We start from the raw sequence: 21,733 nt of genomic DNA on the forward strand, positions 1-21,733 counted from the left end.
CTAGCCTTAAGCAAAACAAGTTCAGGGACAGTGCCCAGGCCCTGAGTTCAAACCCCAGGACTGACCATAATAAAAAATTGGGAGAGTCCGGTGTGACTGCCTCATCCTACCTACTCAGGAGGCTGAGATCTGAGAACTACAGTTTGAAGCCAGCCCAAGCAATTAAATCCATGAAATGCTTACCTCTTAAGTGTGGCGTAGGTAGTACAGTAGTAAGCCTTGAGCCCAACAAAAGCTGCAGAAGGCCCTGAATGTGAACAAGATACAGCAGTAGAGCTCACTGGACACTGATGAAGGTGAACTATACAATTCGTGTGTAGAGATGGGATGGAAGGACTAGGAGAGTAAGGGAACAGAGGATACTGTTTGAAAGGAAATGTACGCACTCCCTGACTCATGTAATTGTAATCCCTCTGTACATTACCTCTATAACAAAGTCCCTGACTCATGTAATTGTAATCCCTCTGTACATTACCTCTATAACAAAGTAAATTAATAAAAATTTTTCAGAAAAATGTTAAGTTGGAAAAAAGGCCCTGAGTTCCTGCAGATAAACTATTGATGGTAAAACACTGCCTTATTCATGTAAAATTTCATAATACTACAGATGTGCAGCAGAGGGCCAGGGTCTTGATTAAGGTCACACAGCTAATCAGCACAAGATCTAGACTTTCTAATTTCTATGCTGGTGCTCGACTATACCAAAAATAGTTCCAGGCTAATTTCTTTTTAATTTTCAGTTTAAAAAACTTAAGAACAAAAAACCCCTTAGGTACAATCTAAAGAGTTTTGTCTAATTAATACAAACAATAAAAAGCACAGATATGACTGGCTCAGTATTTATATATTGCGAATAAGAGAACACATACAAATCAATAGTATCATTTAAGTACCAGACCTTAAGAGCTTGATTAAAGTCAACCAGATTTCAGCTTGGCAATGCTGGACACATTATAGCTTCATTTAATTTGTATAAAATTTCCTCTATTGGAGTAGTAGGAATTACTTGAATTAAACACTTCATTTTTTTCTTGAGGCAAGGTCTTGCTATGGAGCTGGGCCTGACTTGAATCTGATTATCCTACTGCATATACTGGAATTATAGATGTGAACCACACTTGGCTTAAGCCTTTCAATCTTTAACAATAATTCTTACATTGTTTCTCAGAGTATCTACACTTTGCTATTAAACTTAGCAAAAAAGAAACTAAGATGGCAAATCCACACAGAGCAAGATGTCTACAGGCGCTCTCTAAGGAATGAGCTAAATTCACTGCATATAAGCTTTATTCCTTAGTATCACAAGTAAGACAGTTACTAACTATATAGGGGAAAAAAATTCTAACACATAACCTAGATAGTACAAAAATGTAATATTAAACAAGGCATTTATTTCTTTGTTAAAAAAATAAATTGAACAAAAAGCAGTGGTAGTATGTTCTGTGGAAAAGAAATATTGAGGATATTTACATATAATCTAAACAGTAAGTGAGCTGGCTTTTTGCTTATTCTCTGTTCTATCACTTGGTGTGACTACAGACTGAAGCAACAACTTCCTGCCAATGAACTAAATCCCTAGCCACAGAATATAGTTCTTGTATTTAATAATCTTTTATACTAAAAGATATTTATGTCTTAAAAAGACAGGATGGAAAAAATTTAAGTATTGTTTAACCACTTTTGTTTGGCCAGCTCTGGATCGGGGCCTGAGCCTTGTTCCTGAGCTTTTGTGTTCAAGGCTAGTGCCTTACTACTTGAGCAAAGACTCCACTTCTGGCTTTTGTGATGATTAATTGGAGATATGAATGTCTGACTTTTCAGCCCAGTTGGCGTGAAACTGCAATCCTCTAATCTTAGCCTCCTTCGTAGCTATGATTACAGGCACCTTAACCACTTTTAATAAGGTACGAAGTATAATGTTTTGGCTTTCAAAAAGAAGTTACTCTAGTTTATAGTTTCTGAAGAAAAATAGGGCTATATCAAGCTAGTCTTATTAAGAAAGGAAATTGGACTTAAGTCTATAGACTTCATTATGATGGTTTTGTTCTAAACACTAAACCCAGCTCCAGTAGTTCTTTTCCAATGCCTAAACAAAGATACTATTATACTTTTCAAATGTTTTTGTCTATATAATTAAAAGCTGATTAACTTCCTTGAGTTTTGAGAAGACCCACTGATTGTAGTATATTTTTTGATTGTTGTATATTTATTCAAATATTTTCATAGATAATTCATGTACTATTGAGTGCATTGTAAGGTTCTTATGACATTCCAACTAGATGGAGGAAGACTAATTCAAAGAAGTCTAGCTCTTAAGATCTAGATAAAGCTCATAGAATATTTTAAAATACATTTAAACAAGTGTAATCCCAAGAAAGGAAGCTTTAGAATCAATGTAAGTACAATACTTTGAGTTGTCCAAAACATACAATGCACAGGAACTCTTTAGTTATGTAGTTCACTTGTTGATTATCTGGCTACAGGTTCAGTTACTAATGTAAAACTTGTACCTAATAACTTCCAAAATTGCTTTTAAATAAAGACCTTAAGTTGTAGCAATAAACAAAACACAAGATACAATTAAAACAATACTGCAGTTTATCAAAAAAACACATAAGAAATTTCAACTCTTAATCCTTTGAGTTATAAAAATCAATGATTTGGCTAACTTATAAACAAATTTTTCATGTAATTATTTGCATAACTCTAGTAATGCTAGAAGAAGCAGCTATAAGATCAAAATATTTTAAAAAACACTAAAAACATAAAAATACTTAGCCCCATTATTTATCTGTAGGACATGTTCATTTATGCCTACATTTCAGTATTTATATGATTGTTCTATTTTAAAAGTCACATCCAAAGGATAAACAAAACGACCTACGAATTGTCATTATTTGTTTATTTCTTAGTTTGTGAAAACGTCCTTAACTTGTCAATATAGCAAACAAATTTCAGCTCTGATTGCTATGCAAAAGAACAGAAGATAATTTGCTTTGCAATTAACTTTATAGTTCAATTGCATACAGGCAACATGCTAAGTGAAAAAATTACTAACTGAACTACAGGTATTAAATACTGAAAAAATTAACAGTTTATTATAATTTATTTTATTTAACAATCTAGGAAGTTCGCAGCCATCAGCAGTTCCAGTGCAATTTCAGGTGCAATTGGGAATTCAGGAATCTCGGTGGAGCTGTTAGTGTAGCGAACCTTGTAGGTAAAATACATGCATACTTTTGATAGCACATGTGAAGGGATCTCTCTAAAATTGACCTCATTGGTTTCATTCTCAGCAAACTGACCTGCAAAACAAAATGATTATGTATGTTATGGTCTGAATAGTGCCTCTTTTCCCTCTCCCAATTTGGCTGTCTTAACCCATAGAACCTCAGAATGTGACTATATACAGAGATACTGTCTTTTTTGTTGTTGTTGGTCTTGGAGCTTGAACTGTGGGCCTGGGCACTGTCCCTCAGCTCTTCAGCTCAAGGTGAGCACTCTACCACTTGAGCCACAGCACCACTTCCAGTATTCTGGTGGTTTATTGGAGATGAGTGTCCTGCCTGGACTGACTTTGAACCGCGATCCTCAGATCTCAGCCTCCTGAGTAGCTAGGACTACAGGCTGAGATGAGGTCTTTTAAGAGGTACTTAGAAGTTAAAACAGGAGGTCTCATATAGCAATCCAAAATAATTGGTATCTTCATAAGAGATTAGATGAAGAGTGGCACAAAGAAAAAACCATGGGAAGACACAGGGAAAAGATAACCACTATTTACAAGGCAAAAATAGATCTCAGAAATCACCTCTGCTAATCCTAACCTTCAGCTTCTACAACCAGGATCATAAGACAAGAAGTTTTGTTACTAAAGACATCTGGTCTTGGGCTGGATGTAGCTCAGTGGCAAAGCGCTTGCCTAGCAAGTGCTTGCCTAGCAAGTGCAACGTCTTGGGTTTGATCCCCAGTACCAAAAAAGAAAAGAGACACACACACACACACACACACACACACACACACACACACACACACACACACACACACACACACACACACACACACACACACACACACACACACACACACACACACACACACACACACACACACACGGTCTATAGTTTATTTTGTTACAGGAGTCCCAATAAAATATATGTTAAAAGAATAACAAAGTGGCACTGTGACAATGTGGTAGAGCACTAGACTTAAGCAAAAAGGCTTAGAGATAGCAAGTAGGCCCTGAGTTTAAGCCCCATGGCTGACCAAAAATTAAAAAAAAATTGTCTGGGAATGTGGCTTAGTGGTAGAGTGCTTATGTAGCATGCATGAAGCTCTGGGTTAGATTCCTCAATACTACATCAACAGAAAAAGTGGGAAGTGGTGCTGTGGCTCAAGTGGTAAAGTGCTAGCCTTGAGCACAGAGAGGCTTAGGGACAAAGCCCAGGCCCTGAATTCAAGCCCTAGGAACAAGAGAGAGAGAGAGAGGGAGAGAGAGAGGGAGAGGGAGAGGGAGAGAGGAAAAGAAAAAAGAAAAATTTTAAAATGATCCTTGATTTCTGAGTAACATTTCAAGACAGTATTGAGTACCTAGTGCAGTCACTTAAGCCTAGAATCTCAGCTACTTAAAGGACAAAGATAGAGGATTGTGATTCAAAGTCAGCTCAGACAAAAAGTTCACAGAACTCCATCTCAACCAATGGCTGGGCAGAGGAGCGTGCCTGCTATCTTTGGTACCAGGAAGCACAATAGCTGGTGTAGTGGCATGTACCTATAATCTCCAGTGACATGAAGAAGCACAGTAGCACAACCTAGTGAGGCTCTACCTCAAAAATAACCAAAAGAAGAAACCCTAAATAAAACAAAAGCATGCTGGGCGCAGGTGGCTCACATCTGTAATCCAAGCTACTCAGGAAGCTAAGATCTGAGGATCATGGTTCAAACCCAGCCTGGGCAAGAAAGCCAATGAAGACTCTTATCTCCAATTACACAGGCACGCAGTGCCAGAAGTGGAGTTGCAGCTCAAAGGGCTAGTATGCCAGCTTGGAGAACAAAAGCTCAGGGACAGAGCCCAGGCCCAGAGTTCAAGTCTCATAACAGGCACTAAAACAAAAACAAACCAAAAAACCCAACCCTACAAAGATGACTGAATAAAAGCAAGTAAAACACTCAAAATTTTCATGTTTAAATGGGAAAGATCCATAGAAATAGAACTTAAAAGCTTCAGATCACAATAAAAACAGAAGCAGGAGCATGACACTGATCATATGGATATGTTTAAGGATGTTGACATTAATATACAATCATCTGCTCATTTTTTCAGAGTGGAGATCAGTTACTACTATATCTTTTGTGTGTTTTTGTGCCAGTCCTGAATCTTGATCAAGGGCCTAAGCATTGATTCTGAGCATTTTTGCTCAAGGCTAACCCTCTATCAATTGAGCCAAAGCTCTACTTCTGGCTTTTTGGTGAAAAGTCTCATGGACTTTCCTGCCCAGACTGGCTTTGGACTGTGATTCAAAGATCTCAAGTTACTGAGTAGCTAGGATTGACTAAAAAGATCAAACATGGGCCAGAAATGTGGCTTAGTGGTAGAAGTGCATGAAGCCCTGGATTTGATTCCTCAGTACACCACATAAACAGAAAAGGCTGGAAGTGGCACTGTGGCTCAAGTTGGTAGAGTGCTAGCCTTGAGCAAAAAAAGCAGCTAAGGGACAGTGCCCAGGCCCTGAGTTCAAGCAAAAAAAAAAAAAAAAAGACCACACATGGCCAAGTGGTTCACCAATCATAGCTACTTAAGAGGCTGAGATCTGAGGATCATTGTTCAAAGCCAGTCTGGGAAGGAAAGTCCATCAGACTCTTATCTCCAATTACCCACCAAAAAGTCAGAAGTGAAGCTGTGATTCAAGTAGTAGAGTATAATGAGTGTAGGAGTTTCCTTTTGAAAAAAAGGTGTTTTGGGACTAAAGGTGATACCACTTGAGCCACATCGCCACTTCCAGTTTTCTGAGTGGTTTACTGGAAATAAGAATCTCCCAGACTTTTCTGCCTGGGCTGGCCTTGAACCGTGATCCTCAGATCTCAGCCTCCTGAGTAGCTAGGATTACAGGCATTGAGCTGCGGTGCCTGGGTCTCAGCTTGTTTTTGAAACTGGGTCTTGATAAATTTTTTTTGGCTTGGTCTGGCCAGAAACAACAATTCTATTTTGCTCCCTCAGTAGCTGCATATCCAACACCTGAACTCAAGAATCCCCTAGCCTTGGCTTTATAAGTAGCTGGGATTATTATCACCTGCTTGCTTTCTCTTTAAATGCTTTCGTTTGATTCAACTCATAACAAGCATGAAAAGATACGTGGGATAAAACTACTTACCTGGGCCACTCAACATGGCTTTTATTGTTCCTGATGTTAGTGCATGCTCTCTTTTTACAATAAATTCGTGACCATCAGAAGATATTAACTTGACATACATGGCATCAGGGCCTTCACAGCCACCATAGGTTTTCTCCTCTCCATCTGAAAAAAAGTAGTGGTATGATTTTGGAGACTGATCTGAGAATCACGGATTTGAATGCTACATTGGGCAAGAAAGTAGATGAGACTCTTATGTCCAGGAAAAAGCCAGGAAAAAGCCAGAAGCGGAGCTGTGTTCCAAATAACAGCTCACAAAACCTCAGGGACAGCACCCAAGCTCTAAGTTCAAGCCTCAGGACTGGTACAAGCCTCAGGCTGGGTGTTGGTGGCTCATTCTTGTAATTCTAGCTATATTGAAGGCTAAGATCCAAGGATCAAGGTTTGAAGCCACTCCGGGACTAGGGGGACAAATCAAAGAGTCACCTCCAATTAAGAGCAAAAGGCCACAAGTAGAGGTATGGCTCAAATGACATAACACCAGCTTTTAGCAGGCAAAACTAAATAATGTGAGGCCTGAGGTCAAGACCCACTACTCGCACCAAGATAAGACAACAAAAAATAAAAAAATAAAAACCCAGGCTTGGCTACAGATGTAGCTCAGTGGTAAAATATGCTCCCAGTATATGTGAGTTCCAGAGTTTTATCCCCAGAATCACAGTAGCAACAAAATCAAAGTAGAGGTAAAAGAGAGAACACAAATGTTACTCTGTGCTAGCTTTACACACAACTGGCTACTCAACACGTCTTTCACAATTTTTTTTCATGTATTTCTTGAATGTAATTATTCCAGTGAACAAACTTACAGATTTTTAGCAGTTTTACCAACTCTTTTTTTGTGTGTGCTGGTACTGGGGATTGAACTCAGGGCCTGTGTGTGCACTGTTCTCTTAGCTTTTTCACTCAAGGATGGCACTCTACCACTTGAACCACAACTCTACTTTTAGCTTTTTCATGGTTAACCAGAGATAAGAATCTTAAGTTTGTCAACTCTGGCTTTTAACTGCAATCCTCAGATCTCAGCTTTCTGAATAGCTAGAATTATAGATGTGAGCCACCCCACACCTGGCTTGCCAACTCTTGAAAGAATGAAGATTTAAGTTCTTATCAAGTACTGCAATAAACACAATTTTTTTCAAAATCCTATTACTTGTTTTTTGGGAAGTCTTAATTTCTTAAGATACAAGCTACTACAGTTGGCACAAAATTGTTACTGATCTGCCTTCTAGGAACATACAGTAAATATAAACTTGATTTACATAAACAGTAATTTCAGTTTAACCATTTTCTTCCATTTAGTAACTTTGAAAGCCTATGTTTAAGAATAAACAGCTTCTACTAGTTGAAAACACAAAATTACCTTTGTATAACTTACCCATTATGTTCTTATACAATTTTACTTTGGTTCCACAGGAACTTTAGTAGTTTCCTAGAAATGTAACAAGACCAGGTTAAGAATAATGTTGAATTTGACATGGTTTTCAACCAGTTGCTTATCTCATTTGGTATTAATAGCTGAAGGACTCTCCCTCCTTTTTATTTGTTATTATAAAAGTGATGCAGAGAGGGGTTACAGTTACATAAGTTAGGTAAGGAGTACATCTCCTTCCTTTATCAAGAGTTGCCAATTATAAAATGTTACCAACCAAAAAGAATCACAAAATGCTCTGTGCTTGGGCAGAGCTTCTGAATTATAGAAATATTACTTAAAATAATATACATACAAAATAGGCTTTAAAGAGAAATGAAAAGGGGCTGGGAAGGTGGCTCAGTGGTAGAGTGCTTGCCTTGCATGCATGAGGACCTGGGTTAGATTCTTTAGCACTTCATAAGCAGAAAAGGCTAGAAGTGGCAGGATGGCTCAAATGGTAGAGCACTAGCCTTGAGCTGAAGAGCACAGGGACAGCGTCTAACCCCAGAGTTCAGGCCCCATGACCGACAAAAAAACAAAAAACAAAGCCGGGCGCCGGTGGCTCACGCCTGTAATCTAGCTACTCAGGAGGCTGAGATCTGAGGATAGCGGTTCAAAGCCAGCCCGGGCAGGAGAGACCATGAGATTCCTATCTCCAATAAACCACTAGAAAACCGGAAGTGGTGCTGTAGCTCAAGTGGTAGAGCACTCGCCTTGAGCTGAAGAGCTGAGGGACAAACGCCCAGGCCCAGAGTTCAAGCCCCACAACCGCCAAAAAAAAAAACAAAAAACAAAAAATAAAAAACAAAGAGAAATGAAAAAACTGACACCAGGTGACAGTGGTTCATGCCTATAATCCTAGCTACTGAGAATGAGATCTGAGGATCCTGGTTAGGAGCCAGCTCAGGCAGTAAAGTCCATATGACTCTTATCCATGTGTCTCTTATCTCCAATGTAACCACCAATAAAAACCGTAGAAGTGGAACTGTGGCTCAAGTGGCAGAATGCTAGATTTGAACAGTGCCAGGCCCTGGTATCAACATATAAAAACAAAAATGGATATTGTGGTTCATTCCTATAATCCTAGCAACTGGAAGGAGGCAGAGGACTGTGAGTTGAGGCCAGCTTGTTTTACATAGGAGTTCAAAATCAGCATGAGATATAGAGCTAGTCCCTATCTCAAAATACCAAAGGCTGGGGATGTTAGCTCAGTAGTTAGGAGTGCTTACATGTGTGAGGCTGTAGGGCCCAATTTCCTTCAGCACTTTTTTTTTTTTTAATGGTCAAAGAAAATGGTCATACAGTGTTAAGAACAGAATGTAAACACAAGTGCAGCCCACTAAAATGCATACAATATAACGATACCAAGAAAAAATATCATGGCTCCAAGATATTCTAAGACTAATGTTTGTTTTGGGGGGAAGGTGGGCATAGGCCTGTTGAGAAGTCTGAGAAAACTTGAAGTTTTCTTATCAATAAAGAATTTGGCTTTTGTCCTTAGTTTCTGGGAGGTGGTATCTAAATTCTTAAGAATTTTCCAAGTGATAAGAATGTCTTGGTTAATCATCATATTGGGACCAGATACTTTTTTTCTTTTTATGGTGCTGGTCCTAGGGTTTGGAACTCAGGACCTGGGCGCTGTCCCTGAACTTTTTTGCTTAAGGCTAGTGTTCTACCTCGAGTCATGGCTTCACTTCCAGCTTTTTGCTTTTCTACATTGGTTGGCTTCAAACTATGATCCTCAGATCTCTGCTTTCTGAGCAGCTAGGATTACATATGTGAGCCACCAGCTCCTGGCTGGGCTTGATCATTTATATTAACCAATTGACTAGTGGCACAAGCTCGTGCACCTTTTATATTAATATTCGGTGTGCACTGCTACATGTTAATTTGCTATGGCTGCAGTTGTAGAGCACCAGCCTTGCAAAACAAACAAAAAAGTGACTTCTAGTAATGTATAGTAAATATCATTTTTTCATCTTGTCTATATGTAGGCCACAAAAGTCCTGAATTTAATGATAAAATGATAAAGTTTGTGATTGAGAAAAATATTTAAAATTTTACAAAATGAAATAATTCAAGCCAGGTGTCATTGGCTCATGCTAATATCTGATCTCTAAGCTGGTCAAGGCCAACCTGAGCAGAAAAGTTTGCTAGACTCTATCTCCAAAATAACCAGCAAAGGCCAGGAGCTGGTGGCTCCTAGTTCAAAGCCAGCCCAGGAAGATAACAGCAAAGACTTTTATCTCTAGCTATAAAAAAACTGGAAGTGGCAGTTTGGCTCAAGTTGCTGAACAGTGGTAGAGTGCTATCCCTGCACATAAAACAAAAGCAAGAGGCCTTGAGTTCATGCTTCAGTACCAGAACCAAAAAAATTAAAACTAAAAAAATTAAATAAAGCTGGAAGTGTGGTTTAAGCGATAGGGATCAACCTAGAAAGAGTGAAGCTCTAAATTCAAACACCAGTTCTACCAAAAAAATAACAAATGATTCATAAAAGAAAAGGTTGGGAGTTTTTTTCACCAGTAGTTTGTATTTTAACACGACAGCATTTCTTTAAGGAACCTTAATAACAATAAAGTGTAGGTTTAATTTAAAAACTGGGGGGTGGGAGGGAAGATCTTATTTATACCATTTTTGTCACAATATTCTCTAACAAATTCTTGACCAATATTTTAATTCTAATCTTAACAAAAGGATAAAGTAAATAATGAGTTTGGAAATAATCTAACTCCCTTAGCTTACTGAGAAACAAAGTATCATTGACAGGCTGAGGCTGAGTGATTTGTTCCAGGGAAGAAACAGGAGTAGAAACAACTTTATAGTAACCCTAAGAAAGAATGGAGAGAGTTGTTTCTAAAGTGAGAAATTATTTCTAACTTGTGAACTAGAAATAAAGGATGGCAATGGCAAAGTAAAAGACAACCAACAATTTATTAGGCTAATACTTAATAAAGCACTACATGCCTTAAGACAGTGGTGGTGAAGTGCTTGCATGTTCAAGGACTTGGGTTCAATCTCCAGCTCCCCCACCCAAAGAGGAATAATCATTTTTATCTTCGAGATCTGAAAACATGGAAAAGGCTTTTGCTTGCTCAAGCTTTCTATAACTTAGTGATGGTTTAGTCAAGGTTTAAGCCTGGGTGGATCTGACTTCACAGCTGAAGAGCTGAGGGACAGCGCCCAGGCCGAGTTCAGGCCCCACGATCGGACCCAAAAATAAATAAGTAAACATAAACAAAATTTTTTTTGGCGCCAATGAATTTACTTTGTACTTTTAGAAGCAGCTAATATAAATCCTTAGATCGATCTCTAAACTTAAAAAATAGCATGCTATTTTATATTAGACAATTACTACTTTCTTTTGTTGTATATAATTATGATCTTAATTCTAAGCAAAGAAAAATGCTAAAGTCTTGAAGCATAAAAATGTCAGGTACCAACTGTTCTAAGCTCCACAGGAAAAAATGTATAGGATATTTGTTTAACTAGCTTGCAGTAGCTCGGCAACCATGCAAAGTCACACCATTAAAACCGTTTGGGTAGCAACAGTTTCTCCATACACTTAATATAGTAAATCAATGCCACCTTGTATACAATAGAAATGAAAAGGAGGAGGTTTTCTAACACCACTAACGGAAACAGAGCAAATCATCATCAAGAGTTAAAATATGGGCTGGGAAGGTGGCTCAGTGGTAGAGCGCTTGCCTTGCATGCTTGCCTTGCATGCATGAGGCCCTGGGTTTGATTCCTCAGCACCACATAAACAAAAAGAAAAAACCAGAAGTGGCACTGTGGCTCAAGAGGTAGAGTGCTAACCTTGAGCTGAAGAGCTGAGGGACAGCGCCCAGACCCAGAGATCAGGCCCCACGACCGGACCAAAAAAGGAAAAATAGGGCTGGGAAGGTGGCCCTATTGTGGTAGAGTTCTTGCCTAGCAGGCATGAAGCCCTAGGTTTGATTCCTCAGCACTATAAACAGAAAAAGGCGGAAGTGGTGCTGTGGCTCAAGTGGTAGAGCACTAGCCTTGGGCTGAAGAGCTGAGGACAGTGCCCAGGCCGAGTTCAGGCCTACCACCAACCAAAAAATAAATAAAGTTTCAAACACTTAAATGTTACTCTTTTATCATTATCTTCTTAGTTTTTACATTGAAGTCTAAGTTGTTTCTCCTACTCCCTCTTAGAGAAAGTTCAGTTTGTGGTCTGATATGGTCTTTGATCCACTTTGAGTTCATATTAGTGTATGGTAACAATCAGGAATCTACTTTTAGTCTCTGCATATAAATGTCCAGTTTTCCCAACATGAAGAGACTGTCTTTTTTCCATCATTTGTCTTTGGCTCCCTTATCAAATATCAGAGAACTTTAAGTATATGAATTTATTTCTGGGTATTCTATTCCATTGATTTTCTAATCTATTCCATTTATGTTCCATTTTATGTGCCAATACCAAGCTGTTTTTGTTATCCTAGCTGAGTAGTACAGTTTGAGGTCTGGGATTGTGATACCACCAGCAATTGAGGTCTTTTGTTCTTCTGTATGAATTTTTGGTTTTCTCTATTTCAATAAGAAATGTCATTGGGCATTTGATGGGGTTTGTGGATCCCAGGACCTGTACTGATATCAGCTATGAATCTAGTTACTATTGAATATTCAGACCTTAATCCAGAGGGGGACCTGAGGCAGGAAAATCCTGAGTTGTACACCAGTCTGAGGCTGTCTCAAAATGCAACAAAGCAAATAATAATAATAAAGCATTTAAAGAGTCCACCTTCTGATTTGCAATGTTATTTTTACCATATACTACATTACTATGTGTATTTCTAGACTATATTCTTTTCTATCTGTTTATAATCCACCAATATCCCACTGTTTTTATTGTTTTGGTTTTTGCCAGTCCAGGACCTGGACGCAGTCCTTAAGCTCCTTTTGCTCAGGGCTAGCACTCCAAAGCACTACTTCTGATTAATTGGAGATAAGAGTCACACAGAAGGGAGATGAGAGTCTCCCAGAAGGGAGACCAAGGGTGAACATGTGCAACACCAACACTCACAAGACAGTATGCTGGAAATGAACTTTACAACTTTAGGGGGGTAGTGTGCTGGGAGGCAGGGAAAAAAACAAGGGAGGGAGTAACAATGTTTGACAAGAAATGTACTCATTATTTTAAGCATGTAATTGTTAACAACTCTGTACACCATCTTGACAAGAAAATTAAATTTTTTAAAAAGGGGGCCTGGGAAGTTGGCTCAGTGGTACAGCGCTTGCCTTGCATGCATGAGGTCCTGGGTTTGATTCCTCAGCACCACATAGGCAGAAAAAGCCAGAAATGGTGCTGTGGCTCAAATGGTAGAGCCTTCAGCTGAAGAGCTGAGGGACAGCGCCCAGGCCTAGCCCATGACCAACCAAAAAATAAATAAAAGACTCACTGAGGGGCTAGGAATGTGGCTTAGTGACAGAGTGCTAGCCTTGAGCAAAAGAAGTCTGGGACAGTGCCCAAGCCCTGAGTTCAAGCCCCAGGCTCACAGGGCTGGGAAGGTAGCTCAGTGGTAGAGCGCTTGCCTTGCATGCATGAGACCATGAGTTCGATTCCTCAGCACCACATAAGAAAAAAGAAAAAAGCCGGAAGTGGCGCTGTGGCTCAAGTGGTAGAGCGCTAGCCTTGAGCTGAAGAGTTGAGGGACAGCGTTCAGGCCCAGAGTTCAGGCCCCATGACCGGACCAAAAAAAAAGGCTCACAGACTTCCCAGGCCTCAAATGAAGATATTCCATATCTCAGCTTCCTGGGCATTCTATGATTAGCTTGGATTACAGACATGAGCTCCTGGTGCCCAGCAGGAAAAGAGCTATTTTAGAACTCTTACTAGTTGAGAAGTTAAAAAACACTGACTCACTGGTCACTATGTTGAAAATGAACTATACAACTTGTGGGTAGGGATGAGAGGGGAAAAACTGGGAGAGATCAAGCGAAGGGGTGATAGCATCCAAACAGAAAGGTACTGTTAGCTAGGAGTGTGGCTTCGTAGTAGCGTGTTTGCCTAGCCATGCATGAGGTCCTGGGTTCAACTCCTTGGTACCACATAAAGAAAAACAGTGGAAGCTCAAGTGGTAGAGCACCAACTTTGAGCACAAGGAAGCTCAGGGACAGCACCCAGGCCCTGAGTTCCAGCCCCAGGACTAGCAAAAAGTAAATAAAATGAATTAAATTTTAAAATTAAAACTAAGGAATATACTGTTTACCTGACTTATATCATTGTAACCCCTCTGTACATCATCTTTATAATAACAATAAAAAATAAGAGTATATATCCCTATTAAGAAATTTTGAGTTCAGTTTTCTTAACACCTCAGAAACTATTAGGCATCAAAGGTATAACCCTAATGGTAGCTCTTGCTTTCCCATATACAGGCCCTAGGTTAGATTCCCCAAAATCAAGAAATAAAATAACAAAAATTCAACAAAAGCAAAATGGGAAGTCTGGGGACGTAGGTCATCAGCAGACCTTTGCCTAGGAGTGACTATAAAAGTAACCTAGAGGGCTGGGAAGGTGGCTCAGTGGTAGAGTGCTTTGCCTTGCATTCATGAGGCCCTGGGTTCAATAAGTCAGCACCACATAAGCAGAAAAAGCCAGAAGTGGTGCTGTGGTTCAAATGGTAGAGCACTACCCTTAAGCTTAAGAGCTGAGGGACAGTGCCCAGGCCTAGAGTTAAAGGCCCCACAACGAGGGAGGGGGAGAGGGGGTAAGTAACCTAGCCCAGTGTCAGTGCCTCATGCCTGTAATTCTAACTACCCAGGAGGCTGAGATCTGAGGATCATGGTTCAAAGCCAGCCCAGGCAGGAAAGTCTGTGAAACTCCTATCGCCAATAAAGTACCAGAAAAAGCTGTTGCTGGGCCAGTACATGCTAACAGAGGTAGGAATCTGGCTGCCCCAAAGAAAATGTGGAGCTACAAATAATCACTAAGAAGTTCCTGTTAGGGGAACAGTTTCTAATGTGGGTATTGATAGACGGGGTTATTTTTACCAGGCCAAATTAGGACAGAACATCCAGGCAAAGGAAACAGTATGAGCTAAATCAGATAGTTTGAGATACATAATTCAGTGTTATAAAGAACATTCACCCATCCAACAAATATTTACTAATGGATAGTATGTCAAGTTGTGTCTTAGGTAACACAGATGAACATGACACATATTTAACATCATGGAGATGATCTTGAGGAAAGATACCACACCAAAAATCTTGAGATCGAAAAAATGAAGTGGGGAAAAATAAAGCAGGAGGTAAGGAATGGAGTAAAGGAAAAGCCCCATTGATACTTAACAAAAACCTGAAAAGTGAGGGAGTGAGTCATGGGTGTCTGGAAAAAGAACCTTTCAAGGATAGAGAACAGCCTGGAGACCAGTTGGACCAGAGTGAGACAATGAGTATAGGAAAAGAGGCCAGGAATTGAGAAGCTAGATCTTATCAAACAAGAGAATGGTGACTGATAAGGAACACAGGTTGAGCCGTGGACCAAGATGTAATGTTTTGATTTCTTTGTTTCTTTTTTTAGCTCATGGTTCAATCCAGAATATATGCTAAACAAACACTACCACTGAGCCATGTCTTCAGACATGCGTTTGAAGGCCCAATACTAGGAGGTGTACACAGTCCTCTGCTACATCTTGTTTCATCTCTTACCTAAGATTTCTTTGGCTATTTTGTATCATTAGCCCTCCATATAATGTAGTTGCTTAAAAGCAATTGGCTTTAGAATGCTTACCCCCATCACTAATTGCTATATGAACCACAGTTACCTAACATTTCTGTGCCTCGTTTCTGATACTGTAAAATGGAAATAATATGGTATTTACTTCGCAAGGACATTATGAAAAATAAATTATACATAAAGCACAAAGACAGTGCTTACTCAGCACACAGTGAAATACATTAAAACAGTAATGTTAAAGCAGGGCACCAGTGGCTCATGCCTGTAATCCTAGCTACTCAGGAGGCTGAGATCTGAGGATCACCGTTCAAAGCCAGCCCTGGCAGGAAAAAGCCAGCCCAGGCAGGAAAGTCCGTAAGACTCTTATCTCCAATAAACCACTAGAAAACTGGAAGTGGCGCTGTGGCTCAAGTGCCTTGAGCTGAAGAGCGCAGGGACAGTGCCCAAGCCCAGAGTTCAAGCCCCACAACCAACCAAAAAAAAAAAAAAAAAGCTATGATTCCATTTCGAAACCAAGGATTCGTTTGTGTATGTATATGTGTATATAGAACTACATGTGGAGGACAAATGTAGATTTTTTGTAGATTTTTTTTTTTATAGGTCTGTAACCAAAATAAATGAACTCCACTGTTTACCAGCGTCTTCACACAGCATTTTTGTTGTCGTACAGGTCCTGGGGTTTGAACTCAGGGCCTGGGCACTGTCATTTGTCTCAAACACTAGTTCTCTAACACTTGAGCCACAGGACCACTTCCAGTCTTTTCTGAGTAGTTTATTGGATATAAGAGTCTCAACTCTCCTGCCAGGGCTGACTTCTAAAACACAATCCTCAGCCGGGTGCCAGTGGCTCACACCTGTAATCCTAACTACTCAGGAGGCTGAGATCTGAGGATCATGGTTCCAGACCAGGCAGGAAAGTCTGTGAGACTCTTATCTCCAATAAACCACTCAGAAAACCAGGAGTGGTGCTATGACTGAAGTGGAAGAGCACTAGCCTTGAGCTGAAGGGCTGAGGGACAGCACCCAGGCACAGAGTTCCAGCCCCACAATCGACAAAGAACAACAAAAAAAACCACATACCTCTAGCCCCGTATCTGAATTTCTATTCTCGCTTAGACATTTGTCTTGAGATCTATATAGGTTAAGTGACAGGATTTGACCCTTCATATCTCATATGAGGGGATTGAATTTAACTGTGTTACTCCCACTTATCTTACTTTTATCTTTAATAAGCAGGTGTTTCCCACAGAGCAGAGAACTTAAAAGGATGCAGGGCACTTTACCACTGAAAACTACCTAATCTCCCTTACTATCTCAAATTTCCTTATAGTTTATAAAAAGAATAAGAAAATTTTCTAAGTATATCTACCCATAGCTCATGTATATTGTAAAACAAAACAAACATTTAGACTGACAGGCTAAAAATAAACCAAAAGAAATCACTCACTCTATACACGTGTTCTTTTGTCCATTCCTTTGTTTCAAAAGTTGAATAAAAATAATCCTTCCTGTCATGTATGGCTCACCAATGTAATCCTAGCTACTCAGGAGGCTGAGATCTATGAATTGAGGTTCAAAACCAGCCCAGGCAGAAAGTCCATGAGACTCTTATTTCCAATAAACTACTCAGAAAAAGCCAGAAGTAGCACTGTGGCTCAAGTGGTAGAAGGCTAGCCTTGAACAAAAGAGGCCCCAAGTTCAAGCCCCAGGACTGCCCCCCCCCCAAAAAAAGCCAGAAGAGGTGTTAAAGTTCAGTTGTAGAGTGCCAGCCTTAAACAAAAGAATGAAGTTAAGTATTCAAGGCTGTTCAGTAGAAAAGCCCTAGTATTGACATACACACACAACTCTTGGAAACTATCAAAAACTGATGTTTCCCTTCTCAGTCTTTCCCACTTCAGTAAATACTTTTTGTTTTGTTTGACCATATAGCACAGGCTGCTCTGAGACTCATCCTTCTACCTCTCAGCCTCTTGAGTTCTGGGAGTAGAGGTACGTGCTACAAAGCAGTAATACCCAGTAAGATACACTATGATACTGCTATTCCTGAAATGATTAGGGTGGGTAAAAGTTGTTTACTCAAAAGAAAATCAAATCTAAGAGCTGGTGGCTCATATCTATAATCCTAGGTACTCAGAGTCCTGAGATCTGAGGATCACAGTAAAGCCAGCCTAGGCAGCAAAGTTTGTGAGGCTTTTGTCTCTAATAATCTACAAAAAAAGCCAGACATGGAGCTAGGGCTGAAGTGGTAGACTTCTATCCTGGTGCAAAAAGAAGTTCTGGGACAGCACCCAGGCCCAGAGTTCAAGCCTACCACAAAGAAATAAAAAGAAAAAAAGAAGAAAAATTTATCTGTGCCATTTGGCTCTAGCATGAAATTACACTTCAAATCATTATCTTCCAACTCTACATTTCAAGCAAATACATCTCAGAGACTTAAACACTTAGAAAAGTTTCCTCATCCAGAGCTTATATCCAGAGCTGGAGAGCTGGTCTACTCTCCACTCACCACCTTCCTACTGAAAACCTGTCAGTGGTTTCTCATTTCAAATAGAAAAAAAGACCATAAGCCTCAATTTTATTTATTTGCTAGTTGATTAACACTCATCCACCATACCCTGATGTCAACACTACTTTTCCTTCATTGTGGTCAAGGTCTATGCATTTGCAGTTTACTACTTGAGAAATCTCTAGTTAAAACAATCAACTTTTCCATCAAAAGCATATTATCATCACCTTAATCTGTTTGTGTATGTGTGTGTGTCTGTGTGTGAGTGCTTGGGCGCGCACTCATGCGCAAGCACTAGACCTGGGGCTTGACTGCAGGCACTGGGTGCTTGGGTGCTGTCCCTGAGCTTTTTTTTTTTTTTTGCTCAAGGGTAGTGCTCTAAATCACTAGAGCCACAGCTCTACTTCAGCTTTTTTGGTGGTTAATTGTTCATAGGAATTTCTAGGACTTTCCTGGCCTGTGCTGGCTTCAAATGGATTCTCAGCTCTCAGCCTCCTGAGCAGCTAAGATCACAGAGGCATAAGCCATAAGCAGCCAGAAGTCTCTTTTTTTTCCTTTCCCAGTTGTAGGGCTTGAACTCTGGGTCTGGGCACTGTCCCTCAGATCTTCAGCTCAAGGCTAGCACTTTACCACTTGAGCCACAGCCTTTTTGAACCCAGGGGCTCATGCATGTGAGGCAAGCACTCTACCATTGAGCCACGTTCCCAGCCCATCCTTTTGTTTGAGACAAGGTCTCCACATGTAGCCTAAGCTAGCCTTGAACTTTAGAATTCTCCCAACTCCTCATTACTATCACTGGCCTAATTTTCCTTTTATTTATCATTACCTGAAATTATATCTAATACATAATCCTATCCCCTATATCCATTTTGAGGGTAGGCATCAAAGCACATAAATAGATGTCTGGTAAATATTTGAGTACTATTATCATTTTCCAGAATTATTAAGACTTAAAAGTTTCGTGCTTCACTGAATGGTGTTTATCTGATTTTAACAATGCAGCAATAACCATTTGGAAAATGTATTAATATATACATTAGCAAAAACTGAAGATTTTCCTGTTTATTTTACATGACTGGAAAAAAAAAGCCACACAGCATTTTCGAAGTTAACAACAAAGTATTACTTCAGTACTTAACTAGATAACTATAGAAGACATAGCTTCATGTGTAAATTATTGCCTAGTTACTTCAAATTTAGCATCTAATAATGAAACTGGTTCTATGTATAATGAGTATGCATATTTTAAAAAAATTGGTTTTGAATAACTATTAGATAGAAGACAACTTTTTTGGATGTGTCTAGTTACTGGATTTCAGATTTATGGTCTCTTGTATGAAAGGCAAGCACTCTACAACTAAGCTACATTCCCAGCCTAGTAGTTATAAGATGTCTTTTTAAAAAAGGACCATTATCAAATTGGGGGGGGGGTGGTGGTGCAGAGGACAACTGCCTCACATAATCAAGAGTCAAGTCTAATCGCAAAATTGCCATTCTTTAAGGTAAAAATTAGTCATCACACACAGACACAGACACACACACACACACACACACACACACACAGAGGCAATAAACCACAAATATCCATCATGGAAGGGCCAACAACGGTTTCATCGCCAGTGAAACCCACTTGCGAACTGTGATGGCTCAAATACGGCATAATAATACAGATATTTATCGTCTTAAGTCACTTAACGGGGAAAAAAGTAGTTATTTGGGGATCAAAAGCAAATTTGGCAGTTTGAAAACCAAGTTTCATAACTAAAGATTTTGGTTGCTTTCTACACTCAAGGCTGCACAGTAGAAATACTAGCACTACAGGACTCTCCCCCTCTTCAATTCAATGGAGATCTATTATTACTGAAGAGACTGGTTTACGGGACACTCAGGGGGCACCGTACTTGGCCTTAAGACAACTCCTCTCAGACAAGGAGTGTGAGAGGCAGGAGAGCCTCCACCCACCGGGTCACAGGGGGAGACATGGCCCAACAAGTTGCTCCAAAGATCAAACTTTTTTTTCGGGGTACTGCAGAGGAAAGTGGCGAGCGGCCCCTCCTGGGGCTCAAGAAATGAACAAATCTGAGAGCACGTGAGAAAGCAAAAAAACAAAAAGGCGATGGGGCTGCCATGCTCCCCCAACTGCACCCTCCCTCTGCGTTCCGCCCGGGGAGAAGGCCTGGGATCGCGGGCAGCTTCCTCCCGGCCCGGGCCTCCCCCTGCTTCCCGAGCCCACCGAGCGGCGCCGGGAGAGCTCCGGCGGGCCTCCCCTCCCCCAAACGAGGCCGGGAAGCCGGGGAGGCGAGGAGCTTCCGTTCCTTCCCCCGCCCCGACGGGAACCAGTGTGCGAAGCGGGATGGCGAACGCACCCAGTCACAAGCCTCCCCGGCCCCAAACGCACCCCGCAGCCCGGAGCCCAGCTCCTGCACCAGCCCCCAGACTTACTTGCGAATCCCGCCGCTAATGCAGCCGCCGCAGCAGTCTTCCCCGGCGTACCGCCACAGCCCCTTCTCCAGGGCCGCCCCCCCACCCCCAGCTGCTGGCCTCGGTGCGTTCCGGAACAAGTCGGAAGAATTGCTTCCGTCGGGTCACCGGCGCTTTCAGAGACGCGCGGGAGAGTGGTATTTGAGGAGGCTGGGGTGGGTGGCTGCTGGCTCACTTCCGCCTACCGGAAGTGCGTAGGGCACCCACCCTCTCTTCCACCTTCTCTTCCTATTCGAGGAACATTCACCAGCCTGAGAGACGTCAAACTTCAACCAATCAGATTCTAGCTCTGTTGCTTTCCCAACCAGCAGGGTGGACCTGATCTAATTTTCACATCCTGGCATTTGTCCTCTTTTTTCTCTTTTCTTTTTTTTTCTGGCGGGTACCAAAGGTGTCTGGGCCCCATTGCAGCGATGCATCTTGGGACTTGTAGTTCCACGTGCTGCACGTTAAGGTTTCGGACGACTCAGAGGTCCTTGGAGAAGTCAAAGACGACCGAGAGTGAGGAGTGTGGGTTCTGTGTTAACAAGATTATGCACTTAGTGAAGCGGCCTCTGTCCCCTGTGAAACGGCGGCGCTGCTCTTGGAGCTTGCCTTAAGTCCTTTGCCCTGGTATTAGTGTGTATTGAAAGAAAGAAAGAAAGAAAGAAAAAAAAAAAACTAGCTACCCTCCACCCAGATTCTGCTCCCTGGGTTTGCCCAGCTCTGCTAGATTCTGGGCTCACTCAAAGTGCGGGCGCCGGACTCCTTTACTTAATCCTGGGACTGCCCTTCGCATTCCATCCCCTGCTTCACCCATCTCCACCTCTCTGGATCAGCCTGTTCTTTCTCCCTGTGTTTCTGTGGTTAGATATCTAGATACCTTTCCAAGGAACGCCAAATCAGCTAATTACGTTCCGTCTCTACTATTGGAATGAAGAGAATGTGGAGACCAGACGCTGTGTGAAGTTGTCCAGTTTAAGCACTGTGTGTGTGTGTGTGTGTGTGTGTGTGTGTGCGCGCGCGCGCGTGCCAGTCCTAGAGTTTGAACTCAGTGCCAGCGCACTGATGTCCCTGAGTTTTTGTGCTCCAAGGCTAGCGCTCACCACTTGAGCCACAGCTTCACGTCAGGCTTTTTTGGTGTTTAATTGGAGTCTCACAGATTTTTCTGACCTGGCTGCCTTCGAACTGCAATCCTCAGATCGCAGCCTGCTGAGTCGCCACGATTGCAGACTGGAGCC

At 41.1% G+C, this 21,733-nt stretch overlaps 1 protein-coding gene across 1 annotated transcript; it reads right to left on the bottom strand.

Moving 5' to 3' along the window:
- Positions 1 to 2,851: 2,851 nt before the first annotated feature.
- Positions 2,852 to 20,674, bottom strand: Eloc (elongin C). Its single transcript, XM_042680716.1, has 4 exons — positions 20,475 to 20,674; positions 7,783 to 7,836; positions 6,369 to 6,512; positions 2,852 to 3,305 (listed from the first exon to the last, which is right to left on the bottom strand). The coding sequence occupies exons 2-4, from the start codon at positions 7,784 to 7,786 to the stop codon at positions 3,115 to 3,117; spliced, it is 339 nt and encodes a 112-aa protein (XP_042536650.1). The 5' UTR covers positions 7,787 to 7,836; positions 20,475 to 20,674; the 3' UTR covers positions 2,852 to 3,114.
- Positions 20,675 to 21,733: the final 1,059 nt, after the last annotated feature.

This window comes from Dipodomys spectabilis, unplaced genomic scaffold (genome assembly GCF_019054845.1).
Source record: "Dipodomys spectabilis isolate Male_0828 unplaced genomic scaffold, ASM1905484v1 ptg000063l, whole genome shotgun sequence".
In the NCBI taxonomy this organism is placed as follows: domain Eukaryota; kingdom Metazoa; phylum Chordata; class Mammalia; order Rodentia; family Heteromyidae; genus Dipodomys; species Dipodomys spectabilis.

Coding starts and splice junctions, on each gene's coding strand:
- Eloc (XM_042680716.1), bottom strand. Junction 3,306..6,368: donor AGCCATGTTGAGTGGCCCAG/GTAAGTAGTTTT, acceptor TTTGTTTTGCAG/GTCAGTTTGCTGAGAATGAA.